This window comes from Meles meles, chromosome 19, assembly GCF_922984935.1.
Source record: "Meles meles chromosome 19, mMelMel3.1 paternal haplotype, whole genome shotgun sequence".
Taxonomy (NCBI): Eukaryota; Metazoa; Chordata; class Mammalia; order Carnivora; family Mustelidae; genus Meles; species Meles meles.
Window position 1 is genome coordinate 9,126,078 of NC_060084.1, and position 17,972 is coordinate 9,144,049.

The 17,972-nt window shown below is 44.8% G+C and overlaps 1 protein-coding gene across 7 annotated transcripts in view; it reads right to left on the reverse strand.

Moving 5' to 3' along the window:
- WWOX (WW domain containing oxidoreductase) overlaps window positions 1–17,972 on the reverse strand; it is a 937,277-nt gene that overhangs the window by 688,556 nt on the left and 230,749 nt on the right. For all 7 annotated transcript variants that reach the window (XM_045988929.1, XM_045988932.1, XM_045988931.1 and 4 more), the window contains exon 6: window positions 1,893–1,981. In XM_045988929.1, the coding sequence (XP_045844885.1) occupies window positions 1,893–1,981 (89 nt within the window). The remainder of the gene's footprint in view (window positions 1–1,892; window positions 1,982–17,972) is intronic.

Below are 17,972 nucleotides of genomic sequence, written 5' to 3' on the forward strand. Positions count from 1 at the left end.
CTGATCTCGGTTTCCACTGCATTTCTAGTGAGAGACAGAGCAGCACAGTGGGTGAGCAGAAGGACGGGAGAGACTGCCGCAGAGGCTCTGGGGGCTGGGGTGGGGGTGGGGGGTGCCTGCTTCCCAGCTGTGGGCCCTCAAATAACCCACCTTCCTCTTCTAGTCTTGCTCTCCTTGTCTGAATAACAGAATAAGAAATAGCAGCAAATCAGAAAATGCGCACAAATGGTTCTCAATGCGTGGCCCATAACAGCCCTGGATACATGAACTGCTACCGCTCATTGCTGCTTTAATACTATTTTTCCAAACAACCCCAAAAGCAGTAGGTCGAGGAGTCAGCCCTGAGCAATAAAACTGCTTGCTGGCCCCTGAGCTTACGGCTTCTTGTCTGAGGGGAAGTGGGCTTTCAGGGGCCAGCTCTTCCCAGAGCCCCGAAGAGCGGCTGGGGCTCTAGAGGCACTCAATGTGTGTGAAGCGAATGAGCAAGTGACACAGTTACATGCAAGCACGTGTTTTCATCACTACCGCTGCACCCTGACCTGACCTTGTCTGGGAGCTCCGGAGTGGGCTGGCAGCCACCGACTGGCGGACACTGCGGAGAGCACACACACGGGCTCACCCGGGTCTGCTGGCTCACTGGGGACGTGACCAACTGTGCAGGGCCTGCATTTACAGGGACCATGCAAGTCCACTCAAGACTCTGACTTTGTATTTCAACCTCAAGGACTCAGACCACTTGCAAAAGGCTTTAAAGAACAAACTTCCTCGCCGTGTAAAAGAGCAGAGTGAGACACTGAGGCAGACTCAAGAGGGACTGGCCAACCAGCCAACATGGCAAGCTCAGATGTCCACAGTGCCTTCTGACTGTCTGGTTGAAATGCCTCCCCATACGTCCGTCATCTGCAGGGAGAACTATAAAACCAACACTCCCAACACAGCCTAACCCAAAGACAACTTGTCATTTATCAGCATTCTCCCAAATTCAGTCATCCTGGTGCCACTTCTGGAACCATCTTATCCTTGGCACCACCTGTACTGTTATTAACTTAATCCTCGTGTTTAAATCAATTCACTGAAAAAAAATTAAATGAAGTTATTTTTTTAAAGGAAATTCAAACTGCTATGTTAAATGAGAAACCAGTATTGCTTGCCCTCAATATGAGGGAACCATAAAAATAAACACTTGGAAACAAAATATTGTAATTAAAATGGAGCTGGCCACCATTGCTTTTCCCCAGCTCCAGGTCGGAGCTCTGCTCGCTCTCTCTCTCTCTCCCCCTGTACAAAGGGAGGTAGGCATGTGACAGCATAAACATGTGCCAGCCCCTAGTGAAGGCGTCCTCCTTTGGACATTTGGAAAGACTAAAAAAGAAGGAAAGAAGAGTAACTTTCTCACAAAGTGAGTCCATGTTTTGGAGCCATGTTCACATACCAGATAAAATCATCACAGACGTGGAAACGGTAGAACTGTCTCAGGCTCTGATTCTTGGCCCCCTTGGAGGACTGGATAAATAAGGCTACTCATTCCTGAATGAATGAAAATGTGCTTTTTCTTGATTCTGAGATGCACTGCAAAAATGTCGGTAATCAAGATGCGTCCTACAATCGGCTCGTTTTTATTAGCCACTTTTACTAGTGCACGAATACTATCTCTCCTTTTTTATTGCAGGAGCTGTTATTAGACTGATGACGTGTCTCATAATGAGGGTGACTCAAGAAGTCAAGAAAATATGGTAGACCTTAACAGGGCCAATATAAATGAGCCTGCTGTTTGGACGCCAGGACAACACAACAGCCTCACGTTTGTGTTCTCCCAATTGTGTTCATCTATCTGATAAAGACATTACAATAGCAAGATATTATGATCTATAACCCTCCGCTGGAACACTCACAGATTCTTGGCCTTGAACGCTTGAGCAAAATGCTGCACGCTACGGAGCAGAGCAAGGTCCAGGGTCATTGCTTCTACCTTGGCTTTGTGCTGGAATGAGAGAAAATAAAAAGAAATGATAAATAACAGCAAGTTTAGTTCATGGTATCAAGTTACAGTAAATGTGTTATGGAACATGTCGGAATTCCCCTGTTTAATATTAGACGCCCAGAGAGAATATAAATCATCGGAATGAAGGGAAGAACAGGGCTTTTACTGCCAAGTTTGGGAGGATGTGAGGCTGGGAATCTGCTAAAACCACAGGCTGGGGATTGGGCTATTTCACTCAGCACACAGAGGAGGCTCGAAAGGGGCTTCAGGCTCATGCATCTCCTCTCAATCTGCATCCTAAAAAAAAAAAAACCATAAAAATAGGGGAACACCAGGACAAAGCCTGGACTGTGTAAGAATTCAGTAGATGATCTTTTTATCTCAAAAGGTTTCAGAACCATCCAGGTTCTGAAATGATTCCATTGAGCCTGTGTCAAAAATTAAAGACGAATCATTTAGAGAAAAGTACAAAAGCAGGCAAAACTCATGTATTCCAATGGACCCTGAGTGACCTAGATCCCAGAGAGAACTCTGGTTTCACAACCCAGAAAACCTGCAGATAGGTGGAGCACACGTGGGTAGTAAGAATGACTACTGTCTGTACAGGGCTGACCACGCACCACCTCGTTTCATCCCCACAGCAGCTCAGTGGGCTCTACTTCCCCTATTTTACATGTGGCCTCTTGTAAGAGATCCCAGAGCTAAGAAGGGTTGGGGGAAAAGATTCACCCCAGTCAGTGACATCAGAGCCCACGTTCCCTCCTTGACAGAAACCAGAAGGCCAGGGGCATCAGGATTTGAACAAATCATGTTCCACTGGACAGTGTCCTAGCATAATTCTGGAAAGATGAGGGTTGCCTTTCAGACTTGCCCCATGCTTGTGGGGCACTCCCAATTTTTAAGTCTGGCTGGCCTGCAGGGTACACAGTTAAATAGTATGCCTTCTCAGACCTCTGTCCTCCAAAGCACATACAGCCAAGAATGCCAGGGCCACCTGCCTGTCCACATAAGCTAATTCCCAGAGAACAAGCGGCAAGGCTGGGAATTCTCATCTGGACTTGATGCTACGGTGAGACCGAGGAGACAAGCACTACGAAGGGGGATGCCAGCGGCACAGCCGGGCACTTCCTCCACATCGGTTGTCTTATTCAGGGAGAGACACAAACTGTGCTGAGATGCTTAGTATATCACAGCACTTTGTCTTGGCTGCCTAAATGCTGGGCTGAACCCAGGTCCCCAGCCTTGAACAACAAGCAGCAGGCAGTGGCAGCTGGGAGGCCAAATGACTTTGGGCCATTTAACATATCTGAGCCTCGGTTCCCTCATGTGTAAAAGCAAAATATTAATTATCTCCTCACAGACTTGTGAGAGTGAGTGTATAGCATCTCACACACAGCCTACAAGAGAGAAGGCATTTAACAAACTTAACGAGAAGTAGATATGGTATCTCATATGCCAGATTCCTTCCGGTCTGCAACAAACAGTGTTTTGGGTGGGCTACAGGGCAGCGTCGGGGATGGAATGGTATTAACGAAGATTGCGCCGGACCAGCTCGCTGTTAGATCCCGGACAATCCAGGGCACGTCTCCTAACAGAGCCAAGGTTTAGGGAAAGGGATGTAAGGTGATAAAATGGCTACCCCAATCCCCAACAGGCATATAGGTGGTGAAGGCAAGTTGACCAATGTAGACTGAATTTCCTCGGGTTACAGTGGCAGGTGCACAAGCATGCCGATTTCAGGAGGAGGAGGAGAAACATTTAACCTGAGCCAGGAAGAGGGGAAAATGTCACCACACGGGTTTTGTTAGGAGCTTCCTAAGATCAGAGAACAGTAGAGCTGGAGGATCCACGGTGACGTGAGGCCACACCCCTTGTCTTACAGAGAAAGACACCACCAACGGCAGAAATGAATGCACTTGACTGAGGTTGTACCATGTAGACAGCTTGGGCTCCAGACCAGGAGAAAAACCCCACTCACTCTCCTGCGTGGCTGATGACCATCCGATGACTAAAATCTTTTCAGAGTACTGAGTCTGTCAACGGCTAACTTTTATTCCCCACAGATTCTTACTCCATCTGGCATTAAGAATTAGCGAATACAGTGGCCTTTCACCCTCATAGTACGGCCTCTGGCCCCAGCCTAACTTTACTTCGAGCAAGATGCTCACTGCCACACAGAGGATCTTACAGAACTCTGAATAATACATCACGAGAGGAAAGCTGCTGGGGAAGCGGTGGGAAAGACACCGCTCCTCTCAGCCAAGCCCCTTAGGGAAAGCCCATGGGATGTGCAGGCTGTGTATCATAAAAATGCTTATACATATTTCCCTCATCAAACAGGGAGAACATTCCCAGATGGTGACCCCAAAGCAATCTCTCAAAGAAAATGATGGCTTAGCCGAGTGGGCCAGTACATCCTTCTGTATGTGTAACTTACAACAGGTAAGTTGTCCTTCGGTCCTCCCCTTCACTTTAAAATAAAGTACAGAGCTGCCACTACCAATAAGTACAAAATCAGAACATACACATCTAGAGGGAACAAGGGGTCACAAGCCACCAAGTAGTTCAACAGACTAATCCACAGGCTGTGGGTTACTAGGCTCCTGGGGACAGTGATTCAAGTCCACACACTATTACTCAGGTAATTCCCCTGCCCCCAGCATCAGGTTTCCTGTTTCTGCTACTGACCCTGTGAAATGCAGAGAAACTATGTGCAATCTGGTCAGTTCAGGGAAGAAAAAACACACAGCTTTTAGAATCAGGGTGTGTGCGTGTGTGTGTGGGGGGGGTTTGTGTGTGTTGGGGAGGGCTGCTCTTCTGACTGTCTCGCAAACCTACCAACACGATAGACATGTTTATCATGGGAAGCATTCAAAACAGGAGCACCAGCCCTGGCACTGCAGGCAAGACCCATGAACTGCTGCCTGCTGGGTGGGGGCCGGAGGCTCCGTCCACCAGCGTGAGCTTTCTTGCCATCTCTGGCCAGGAATCCAGGACTCACCACAATGAACCTCTCCAGTGTAACTCACGAACTTTCTGTCGTTACTGTTAACTTTGATTTGGAACCAGTTATAGACCCACAAGAAATGGCAAAAACAGCACCGAGAGTCCCCCACCTCCCAGCACTGCCAATGGTGACATCTTACCCATGTCTACAGCACATTATCAGAGGCAGAAAACCCACAGTGGTGCAAACACAGTTCACGAGACCACAGACATTACCTGGGCTTGACCAGTTTGGGGATGCACTCAGAGTCTTGCATTTGGACTATCTTTGTGTACAATTCCATGACAATTTACTCTGTATAGATTCTTATAACAATCACCACATTTAAGATACAGACTGTTCCACCACCACTACAGAACTGGTGGGTTTTTTAACTAGAGGTGTTAACTTAGCATTTGCCATCTAGAACATAAGAAGTCCAGGCTTTCTCTGGGCTGGGTTTGCTCTTTGGCAAATCAAACACATAAACAAAGTCCTCGCTTAAAACCCCTTAGTAGGTTAGAATGGCCAATAAGCTTTCTTAGTATGGCTCACACGACTGCCTCCCTACCAACCAGGAGAAGGTGGTTCAGTGTCCTCACCGAACAGCTCCCAAACCTCAGTGTCTTAAAACAATCAAGGATCACTACTCACACACACTGATCCCAGGTCAGTAAAACCATGTTCATTCTGGTTAGCCAGGGGCCCAGGCAGATAGGGCCTCTACCTCTGTCACATCACTCGCCTCTGCTGTGTGGGGAGGAGAATGTGACAAACTGCACAGAGATCTGAAGGCCTCCCTGCAGCGGTACAAATGTCACTTCTGCTCACATTGTGTGGCAGAGCAAGTCATGCGGTCATGCCTAGCTTCAGAAGGCACAAGCCTCCATGTGCTCAAAACTACATATAGAAATAGATACATACACGGAATATATACAGTGCATATATAGAATATATATGTATCGGGGCGCCTGGGTGACTCAGTGGGTTAAAGCCTCTGCCGTCGGCTCAGGTCATGATCCCAGGGCCCTGGGATCGAGCCCCACATCGGGCTCTCTGCTCAGCAGGGAGCTTGTTTCCCCCTTTCTCTCTGCCTGCCTCTCTGCCTACTTGTGATCTCTGTCTGTCAAATGAATAAATAAAATCTTTTTAAAAAAAAGAATATATATGTATCTATTTCTATATGTGTTTCTGTATTTGTATTTCTATGTATATAGTAGAAGAAATGGAAATGTGTGCGTGTGTGTGTGTGTGCGTAAAATGAAGAACGGTAACGACTAACACACAGTCCATGACTTTCCCCTTCCAGGGTTATTTAAGGCTACTTTCTACTTCACGCTTTCATTAATTACAGAAAAATTTAGAAAAGGCAGGTGAATATGGACAACAAAAAGCATCTACAATCCCACCAAGTCCAAAATAAACTGTTAACCTTGCATATGCCCCTCACTTCTTCTTTGCCTTCTAGATAGATCCATCCATCCATCTATCTACTCAGCTCTGTTTAACTGGAAGAACTTCATACCAAGAGCTTTGAATCTTAAAATGCTATCAGATGCTTCTCTCAACCCTTCCCCAAATCCTCACTCTTCTCTCTAATCACACCAGTACACAATCTTCTTGTCTCAGGCAGAATAAGAATGTAAATTTACTTTAAATTACGTATACAGATGCCGGTACCCGTCATTTTAAAACAAAACTGCACAGGTGGCATCCCACACATGAAGCATCAGGCAACTTCTAAGTAGCTGAGAAGCCCACCTGCTCCTGACACCCCGGGCTCAGCCACAAAAGCAGAGTAATTAAGCAACCCACGTACTCTTCCTCCATTTCCCTGGGATCTGAGGACACTTGCTGGGAGCACAGTTTATGGACATCCTCGATAGGCCAAGTCTTCTTGGTCTGTTCTTTATTTACGTTCCAAAATCTGCCTCAATGATTCAAGAGTCTATAAATGCCCAACCAAAGGGATTGCTTGCCGCTATGATTTAAGAGTGATCACTCATATCATTTTATGACTATAAACTAGCCAAGTGTGACTCAGATGTGATACTGCCTGAAACCAAAAGAGCCATATGGAGACCGTGTGGTATTTAAGTGGAGGAGCGGGGAGACATTGTCATCCACAGCAGAGATAGCAGACCAGGCTGACCTGGAGCCACAGCCCAGTGTGGTCACAGCAACAGCAGCATGACTTCAGGGCAGCTTTGTGAATGCTCTCAGCCTCAGCTGCTTTCATGGAAAATGGGCACTTGCCTTGTGTGTTTAGAGTAAAAATGAGGTATGCTGTACATAAGGCCTAGGACACTTAAATAATAACTATGACAATCATTACTTTGAAGGCCACTGCTAAAATATGATATCTGTTATTTCTCAATAATAAAGCATATTAGTAATTGTGGTCTCCTTTCTTCATTTCATAAAACTAACTTAAATAACTCAGAGAAAGTTCGAATAGCAACTCAGCAATTGAGGATGATAACCGATGCCAAAGCAGGAGGAAGGAGGCTTGCCGAATCCCCTGGAGGCCATGGTAATCCAGTTTCCAAATTCCTTAAGTGGTCTGAATCTAAAGGGTATTGGTGAAGGCCATGGACTCAAGCTGCACTGCCTGGGTCCTCCACTGATCAGACAGGAAAGTCACGTCTCCCACCTGTGCATTCAACGTTTCCTTCTATCAGACAGAAGTCATGAAACACCTGCCTTACCAGAAAGTGAGGTAATACATGTAAAGCACTTAGAATAGTGCCTAACTACTTGGCAAGTATTCTGTAATTGCTAGCAATGATTGTTTTTATTGTGATTGTGTTTGTTTTCATTCCTACCATTGTCAGCCCCATCATAATCATCACCACCATCATCACCATCACTGCGACCATCATCATCACCATTATTGCCACCACCACCACCGTTACCATCACCACCATCATCACCATCACCATCATCATCACCACCACCATCAGCAGCAGCACCACCATCACTATTACCACAACCATCATCATCACCATCATCAACATCACCACCACCACCACCACCACCATCATCATCACCATCACCACAACCATCATCATCACCATCAACAACATCACCACCATCATCACCATCACTATCATCATCATCACCACCACCACCACCACCATTAAGATCATCACCACCACCATCAGTCATCACCACCACTACCGTCATCATCACCATGATCACCACCACCACCATCATCACCATCATCAACATCACCACCACCATCATCACTATCACTATCACCACCACCACCACCACCACCATCATCATCACCATCACCACAACCATCATCATCACCATCAACACCATCACCACCATCCTCACCACCACCACCATCAGTCATCACCACCACTACCGTCATCATCACCATGATCATCACCACCACCATCATCACCATTATCATCATCACCATCATCACTGTCACCATTGGCACTGAATCGCTTCACTCTTCACTGCAAGGGCTGAATGGGACATAACAGGCCAATGGGAGTGACCTGAGAACACTGGCCATATGAGCTCTCGCCCGACAGCACCTTCTATCCCTACCTATCCCAACTTGACGGGGGTAGTTTTCACCCACCATTTCATAGATATAGAATCTGAAGTTCTGAAAGCTCTTGTACAACTTCAGCCAGGTAACAGTGGCAGAGCCAAGGTTCACACCAAGCCTTGATTATAATCACTCTCAATACTCAAAAATGTCCACACAACCCACCTGTCCTCTCCCCCTCAACCTTCCCCCCCACCCCAGGCCCTCAGATCAAGGCCAACCCTGGGGAAAACCTCCAGATCTCTAAGTGCCTCATAAAAAGCAGCCTGCTGATGTTTATAAGCATGAATTCATTCACTAACTCTGCCCCTAATGGTAAATATATATATTCCATGGATCCCATCCCCTTTACTTATTTTCTACCCCCTCCATCATTGCAACAGGTAAGAAGAAAGATCTCACCCATAGCCTGCTTACCATCGATGGAAGAACAAAAAAGGTAAGAGATCACAGCAAGAGGCATTTAGAAAACTGTATATAAATAATTCAAGTGGCCAACCATACTTAAAAAACGTTTACTTAAAAATCATCATTATTTATAAAATGCCTATGAATTAGCAAGAGGTATATCAATGTTTTTGCTCCACAGTCTGATTTCTCCCTGTAATGAATCCAAAGTATTTGGTACAGGACCAAGGCCCATTGGGCATCATGAGGCACGTTCGGTGCAATCAAGCCAAGTATACTTCAAAATGCTCTCAGCTCGCACATGACCTTTGCTTCCTCCACTTAGCCTGACCACACACACTTCTGACACAGTCCTAGGGCAGCAGCTCTAGTGAGAACAGCTCTTCATTTCATGCTGAAAGCACCATGTCTGAGTTGGTCAAAAGAAGAGTACACAGTCCAGCTGGAGGTAGAAAGATGGAGAAACCCAAGAAACCTCTTGCTGAGCAAGAGCAGGGAGCCCAGACTCCACAGGCCCCGACGAAATTCTCCTTCAGCAGTGGGGACTCTGCACGTGCTATGGCAGATACAAGATTTACCATTTAAGGGCCACTAGCTATTGCACACCCTAACCTGAAGGTGTCACTCCATGAGGATTTGGTGGGTGTGTGGCTACCTCTCTCTTACACTAACGGAAGAATTCATTTCTGTGCTTCCCTAAAAAAAAGTTCTCATTTACATATACTCATTGATTATAAAAGCCGAAAAAATAAAAAAGAACACCTATGATATGCCTGGCATTTACTTTTCCTTTAAAAGTAATATGAAAAATCTTTTCAAGTGTACATTATTTCCCCCATTTTACAGAGTAGAAAACAGAGGCTGATGAAAACAGAGGCTGATGAGAGAGGCACAGCTAGTGAGACACAGACCCCGGTTTCCAACGGAGATGTGGCCGGCTCCAGAGCTCATCTCTTGGCCAGACACCACACTGTGCTGCACCCCTGCTGTCACAGCCCTCAACATAGAACACCAAGAAGCTCTAAAGAAATTAACATCATCTATATATTCTTATTTGTGTCTGTTTTATATCATATTTATTTTATACATTTAGAATTTACAAGAGAAGCCTACTGCTGAAGGAGAAAATGTAACCGAGGCAATAATCTACATTCAGAGCTTATTGCTAATGGCATCCTGCAAATTCTAATCCAATGGGCCTTAATTGCATTATGCTGATGTCTCTCACCCTTCCACTTTACATACTCTCAGTCCTGGTTTTATGTTCTGAAACCTTAAATAGGAGTTGTCACATTTACAACAGCAAGAGACACTGGGGCTGAGCACATTATTGACATGACATTATTCACTGAACTATAATACAGACCTAACTAAACTGGTTTAATAATTCATCAATATCCTATGTGGGACTTCATAGCACTAATTCCTCCAGTAGTATTTAAGTGATGTTAATGGTGGCAGTGAATGGCAGCCTCTTCACCAGGGAATGTGGAAGTAGACAGACTCTTGCATCTACTTTCGGCTCTGGTACCTTTCAGTCAAACATCCCACACCAGACCATGAGTAAATCCAATGGGGAGTTTGCCCAATCCTGGCCAAGCCTAAAACATTAGAAGGATGCACTGATAAATGCTCTTCCTGATAGGGCACCCAAGAGAAAAAGAGAGTCCGAGAGTCTCTTTTATGCCTCTAAACATCGTACCCGTCTGCATACCACCATTCATTTAACGAGAAAAATACTCTTAGAGAAGATTCTACATCTCCAAGTAGGGAACCAAACCAAAAACAATCCTAGGCAAAGCCCAGGATTTCTGTAAAGGCTTGAGGGATGGGGGCTACCTCTGTCATTCCTAAACTTTAGATCAACCATTGGCATCAACCCCCCACTCCAGGGCCCCCACAAGCACCGCCTAATCTTGCCCTCCCCTCTCCTGCAAAATACACAAACATCCCTAATAAGAAAATCATGACAACTCTTTCTTCATTATATACAGGTCAAAAATTTTGCCTTGTGTTGCTGGAACTCAATTTATAAAATAACTGTATCAATATCTATAGGTAATTGTGAGGCTGATTCAAGGAGAAATTGCACCGGGTAACAGCTTATTTAATCTGGTGTATGAGTTACGTGCTACGTAAAGCAAAACTATTAAAAATGCTTAGACAGTAATTGGCAATATTTTGCACTCTGGATAAAAAATGCTTATCTTGCCAGAAACTAACAAGAGAGTGAAAATATTCGAAAACCTTCCAATTTCCCTCTATGCAATGCATTCACTTTGCAGCTTAAAAACAGTTTAAGAAAGGACAGCGGATGGCACGGGAGTTTGGCAGTCAACATGATTGTGCATTTATGCCTTGCTGTTGAAGAAAGAGCCTTTTTTCATAGTGAATTTTTCATTCTAATGTAAGTGATGATTTACGTTAACTATAGGTAAAGCATGGTTACATTTTCCTGAAGGATTGCAGGCAAGTAAAGAGTACTACAATAAGTTGAAGCATAAAAGCTTTCTCTGTCATAATATTTATTATAATGGCATATAAAATAGCTGAAATAAATAATAGATGACTAAAGGTAAATTCATATGATAAAGAATCCTTCAGCAGACACCATTACTTTTGACTGCTCTAGTTTTATACACAGTTGAAGACTCTTAATAAACAGGCCCTATATCTTATGTAAGTACTGGAAACATCAAAGATGTGCTTAAAAGGCAACATACTGGACATGAGCTAATTTACTGTATAATTAAAGTCTCAACAGGAACAGGCTATATATTTTGAATATTTAATAGCTGTGTTCTTAATGAAACTTGTTAAACACTGGAACCCCCTATTTGGGCAAAGTCACAGATAAAAGAAGTCTCAGCGCCCTCCTGCTTCCCCGATGCAGAAAAAAGTGCATTGCTGAAACTACAGAGATCTGGGGCCCCCTGATTATCTGGTGGCAAGTCAAGAGGGCTCAGCTAAATGGAGTAGAGGGAGAAAAGCAAGATTTGTCGGCTCCGGTTCTGAGCAGCCTGAATTCCCCATGAGGGACTCATGAAGTTTGGAGAACTCTGGACGGAGAGATGTGACTGTTGTGACAGCCCTTGGTATGGAGAGAACCACGCATGGACTGGCCAGCATCTATCTTGAGGGTTCCCAAGCAGGGCCACTCCACCCCTGAAGGGACATCTGGCAAGGACTGGACAAGTTCTGACTGCCACAGCTTGGTGGAGGGGTGCACCCGCATCTAATGAGACAACGCACAGATGGCCCCTGACAACTGGCCCCAAAGGCCAACAGTGCTGACCTGCACATGTGAGTTTGCTGAGAGGTTCTCTGATCGGAACACAGTGGTCTTTGGCTGTTGAACTGTGTCACGGGCGGTAAAAAATCAGACTGCTCATTGACAAGTAAAGCACGGTGGATTTAACAAAGTGAAAACAACTCCCAAACCCACTGCCCTGAGACGAACAGAGTGACAGCCGGACCCAAATCCTTCCAGAATACAATTTCTACACATCTAAAAACATGGCACAACAACGTTTTCCTACAAACGCAGCATTGTAGCTCATGCGTTATTTTATAATAATATTGTTTTCCCCCCGACTCATACATCATTGGATATATCTCAACAGAACTCTACTCCCGCTTATTCCAACCAGCAAATTTAGGCCATTGAAGGGGCAGCTCAATCATTTATTAAAAAGTGATCCACTTAGGAGGACGCGGCATTCCACATCCTTCGCTAGCTTTGTGAACTTACTGCTTAAATTCCCGATGTCTAACCCTCCCTGTCGATAAGGACAGAAATCATGGAAGCCCCTCCACTTTGGGATTGCCGTGAGGACTCAGTGAGACAGCAGCCAGGGAAAGCACCTGCTACAGATGCTCTGGGAGCGTTAACCATGGCTCTTGTTGTAATTACCATTTATAATCCTCAAGCCAGTTTGTTGCTGAGAGTGATGCTACAATACCTGTACTTTGCAACACCAGAATAGTTTCTAGAGGACAAATTCCTGGAAGTAGAATTTCCAGATCAAGAGATGCCCACACTTTAAATTTTGATGGATTTTGCTGGGTGTCCTCCAAGAAGGTCATAATAATTTCCATTCCCATGAATGCTGCAGGAGACTAAGAAAGAAAATCTAAACAACCAATAATTCACAATGACATTTATAGTAAATTAAAATGCAAAGTTTTACACCTTGATCTCACATACTTGGTACCCAGAAAGTGGCACCAAGCAGGTTTTTGAGACAGGCTTTAACTGAGGAAACAAAGGGATAAATATCGGACCACCTAACAGGACAAACTCAAAAGCTAAGAGAAAAGTCAGCTGGTGATGTTAGCAGCAACGGCTTCCTCTAAGCCATCTGGGAAGCCAGGCACTTCCCCTGGGGCTTCATGCCGGCAGGCTGAGCCACACTGCTGGATGATGGAGACAAACTCCATATGCAAAGCATGCAGTAAGCATGTAACAGTATCACTGTGCCTGAGACGTGACCATGACGGTTATTTTTAATTTCTAGATGAATCCAAAGAGAGAAACCTTTCAAAAGTTCTACAGAAACAAGGAAAGACTTTCAACAGATAATATGGAAAAGATAAAATGCACAGTTACACAAACCTTGGAGAAAAATGAGGTAACCCGCTTGAAGTGGCATATGCCTAAGCAGCCTCTTCTAGGTTCCAAACAAAACACCCACAGAGGCAGAAACAGATGAGAATGCACACGAAAGAGAGGTCACAGTCAAGTGCTCCCCAAATGCTGTGCATCTTTTACATGAGCTGCAAGACCAAATAAATTACACTTGGAGAAAGAACCAAAATGACTCCAACAAGGAAGATATTTTTTATGGGAGGGAGACTGCACTGAATTGTTAAATCATGGACGGTCTGGTTAACATGAGAGGCATAAAGTACCTTCATATTTTGTAAGAGAAAATTTAGGTATGTATGTAAAAGTTTCAAGAGTGACTTAAGAGACAGAAAGAAAGAGAGAGAGGGGTGGGGGGGAGGGAGGCAGGGAGGGAAGGAGAGATGGAGGAATGAAGGAGGATCTTTAGCTTCCAAACCAACAGCCAGGGAGGGAACGATGTAGACGATGCATGGCATATAAAGAAACTGGATCAATCCAAAAAAGTATCCAAAAAGAATTCGGTAAATTATAAAGGAAAACACTTGGTAGAGAACAAACATGAAATCAAACTCAGAAGGGACTATTAATATAACCATACTCACAAGAAATATAAATGTACTTAAATCTATATATTAAAAGGCAGAAACCAACAGGCTAGAATCTAAAAATCACCTCTAGGTTCGACAGTGAAGATACACCGTGGACAGAGAAAACTATCATCCCTCAAACTAGCTCTCCCCTTCCCACAGTGTGGGGTTTGCAGAGAAGGGAATGCAGCGGGAAAGTACACTTCCCAGCACACATGGAGGTGGGTGGGGCATTCCGGCTTCTACCCAAGGCCTGTAAGTGGAAGAGTGTGTAACTCCTGGGCTGTTCCTCTTACGAATTAGGAGGGGAGTATTTTCTTTCTCCGTCCAGAAGATGAACATAGATGGTTAAGGATTTCCTAGGGCCGGAGGGACCCTAGATGAAAGGAGCTGGGATATCTATTCACCAAGTGACCAACCACCTGTTGATCAGGACAGCCACGTGGATCCGTGTCATACGCTGGAAATCATTGGGGGAAACTGTTCTGTGTCTACCCCTTGAAAGGCGGATCAAGCCCCTGCCAAGCTCAAGAGAAGAGCTAGAGTGCCAGCTCCGTGTGGACCGTTGCCCACCGCTTCACCCAGACGTTACAGGACAGACACGTGCTGGGGGAGGAAGAATCCTCCGGCTGGCAAGCAGCAATGAAAGCTGGCACATCAGAGAACTGAAAAACACCAAGTGTTTTTCACTTGAAAATAAATAAACCTGAAAAAGTCTTTGAGAGACAACAGCCATTGCGACTTCTGAATTCATTCAAAAAAATTCGGCCCGGTAGGATACATCAGGTTAATGAGAACTGCTTTTCCGCTGAAGGCGGCTACTCCAGATAGTTTCATGGTACGTGCCTCCGAGGAGAGAGAGAGACAGAGAGAGAGAGAGAGAGAGAGAGAGAGAGAGAGAGGGTTTGTGAGGGCTCATCTGACAATGGAACCAGGATTCCTCAGGAAATGAAGTCCACACAGAAGCTGAGGACAGGGGAGCCCTGCAGAGCGGCAGAGGGAGGCCAGCACCTGCATGCACAGTCAAAGCAGCCAACGGATGTCCTGTCCTTCCGCACAAAGCAGGCGGGTTTGGGTGTCGGCACACAGCCACAGGCACATCTGACTTGCTCTGTGGTCTCCTCTCTCATAGCCAAATGGGACAAATGAATCACATTGGGTAATTCTGTTAAAAGCCAGCTAAGTTACAGACTGCATGTTTTCAGGAGAGCATCTCAGACAGCATTAGAGTGGGGAGGGGGAGTGCGGGGGACACCACCTTATAAATGTCCATTAGAAGCCACTTTGGAATGGCATGCATGTTAAAGCAGCTTGGCCTTAGTGCACGCTCTCCCTGCCTCTTCAATATTTATAAACGGCATCTTCCCCTTTCCCTTTGGCTTGACAACACACAAGTTCCCTACAGGCAGGGCTTCTGCTGTTGCAGTGTGATGGGGTGACCCAGAAATTCACCTCTGTAAACGGACACCCTGGTACATTTGCTCCTTTTTCCTAAAGGCAAGCACTGTTTTTATGAGGCTGCACTCCCTTCTGAGATACCAGGTGCGCAATGCAACCCCCAGAAGGACTCGGGGGCATCATGGCTGAGGGTCCTACTTTCCATTTAAATCAGGTGTCAACTGTCATCACACAGGTAGAACCTTAAGACACCCTTCTCCTGTTGAAATTGACAAAGTCCATTCCATGAGGCAAACCCTCACTATGAATTAAACACTTTGAAGACCCCCTCTCTGGCAGATACCATTCAGGGAAGGGACGATTATAGATTTTTGCGACATTTCACCCTGTGGAGCTCTTACAGTGTAGACCTAATTATCAGTATTTTAAAAATAAAAGAAAGGCTGAGCAAGTACGAAAAGTCAGATAAAAAAACATGTAATTAGTATCTGGCAGAACTGGGATTTCAGTTTTCTTCCCATCTGATCAGCCAATTCTCCTTACAAGATAGTAATACTGTCCCAGTAGCAGGTCTTTCTTCCCAACCCTGAGATTATCCGACTGCAGAAGACTTTGGTACGGCCAAACATATTTCACTCCTCAGAATGTTCTTCCTTCTATGAACCCGAAATCTTTTACACTTCTTTGTTTTACTTTGACCATTAAAATTTTAACATTATTATGAAAAAAACAGCTACCTTCAACCTCTGCCTTATCCCCATGCTCCAGGCTTTGGATTAACCAAATTTGATAACTAAGCCATGTGTAATTTCAATTGTTTCCATATGTGTGGAAATAAGATACGAATCAAACCACCTGCTCATTCTGATCTACTAGAACAGACTTTTCTTCCCCAATGGACATAAGTTTTCTAGAACAGGGGTCAGCAAAGCTTTTCTTGAAAGGGCCAGAATAGGAAGTATTTCAGGTTCTGTGGGCCATATTAGATACTCAACTTTTGCAGCATGACAACAAAAGCTGCTGGAGATAATGTAAACAAATGGGCATGGCCACATTCCGATAAACCTTTATTTACAAAAACAGGCAGTGGGCTCAGTTTCCTCTCAGCAGAGCACAGTTTGCTGACCTCCGTCTCAGAACACAGTCAAGAAAATTGGATGTGCTTCCTCAAGTCTGACGGTCTTGTAACTGCTATGATTTACAGATTCCAATAAACGTAAAAGAAAAAAGAACATCAGACCATATCTTAGAGTGTATGTTGTTTATCACACAGAACATCTGACAACAACAGAGGTAACACACAGCATGAAGAGTCCCAAACTGTGTAGAATTAAGGATGACAATGGACTTAGCAGCGAGCATGTGTTAACACTGCTCCTTGCAAAACATGTCTAGTATTAAATGATCTAAATTTCGGGAGAATCACACTTTGTAAGTATCAGCACTAAATGGTCCCCAGAATTCCGCCAGTCTACTTGAACCTTTTTGAAATATATCTCAAAATCTCTAGAAGTTCATAAAACCAGTCAAAAATTCAAACTGGGTTTTCTAGACATTTTCTAAGCATGCAAATTCATAGGCATTTGGGATCTGAAGACTTGACATTTTTTTCCCACCAGGCTCAGAGGTATATTCCCATATCTGCTCAAAATTCTCTCCAGAATTCTAACAAGCCCCATCTTGGACACTGGGCATGTGGACATGATATTTCTGTCCTGTTCATAAGCATTTATATTTCAGAAAAACAAAAACAAAACAGCAATAACAACAACAACAAAACCATGTTTCTCTTTATGAAAAGAAGGCCTACACACCTGTTCTTCATTGGAGAGAAGAGAGGTGCAAACACAGACATGGGGGTATGTGCCGGAGACACGGGGTGGGCTAGGAGAAGCACACCCACAAAAACAAAACAATGAATACGTGAAATAGATTGCCCGCAAAAGAGTTACCAATAAGGCCATTCCTGCCACGTCCTAGAATTTTTCTAATGCAAATGACACAGTAGATTAAGGATGGCTGACAGACTAGAGCCATTTCATAAAGTAATAAGAATTAAGAGCACATTGGCACAGGGGCACCTGGGCTCAGTCCTCAAGTGTCTGCCTTCGGCTCTGGTCATGATTCCAGGGTCCTGGGATCAAGACCTGCATCGGGCTCCCTGCTCAGCGGGAAGCCTGCTTCTCCCTCTCCCACTCCCGCTGCTTGTGCTCCCTCTCTTGCTGTGTCTCTCTATGTCAAATAAATAAAATAAAATCTTTAAAAAAAATAAAAATAAAAGGCCATATTATCACTCAGGAGAATTCATGCCTTCTGCTGGGGATAGTAAAGATGGTTCCCCCCAGCGGATATCTGAATCATTTGGCCATGAGTGAGGGTTTAGGTCCCTCAGCCTTGCCAGAATTCAGTACCAAGCC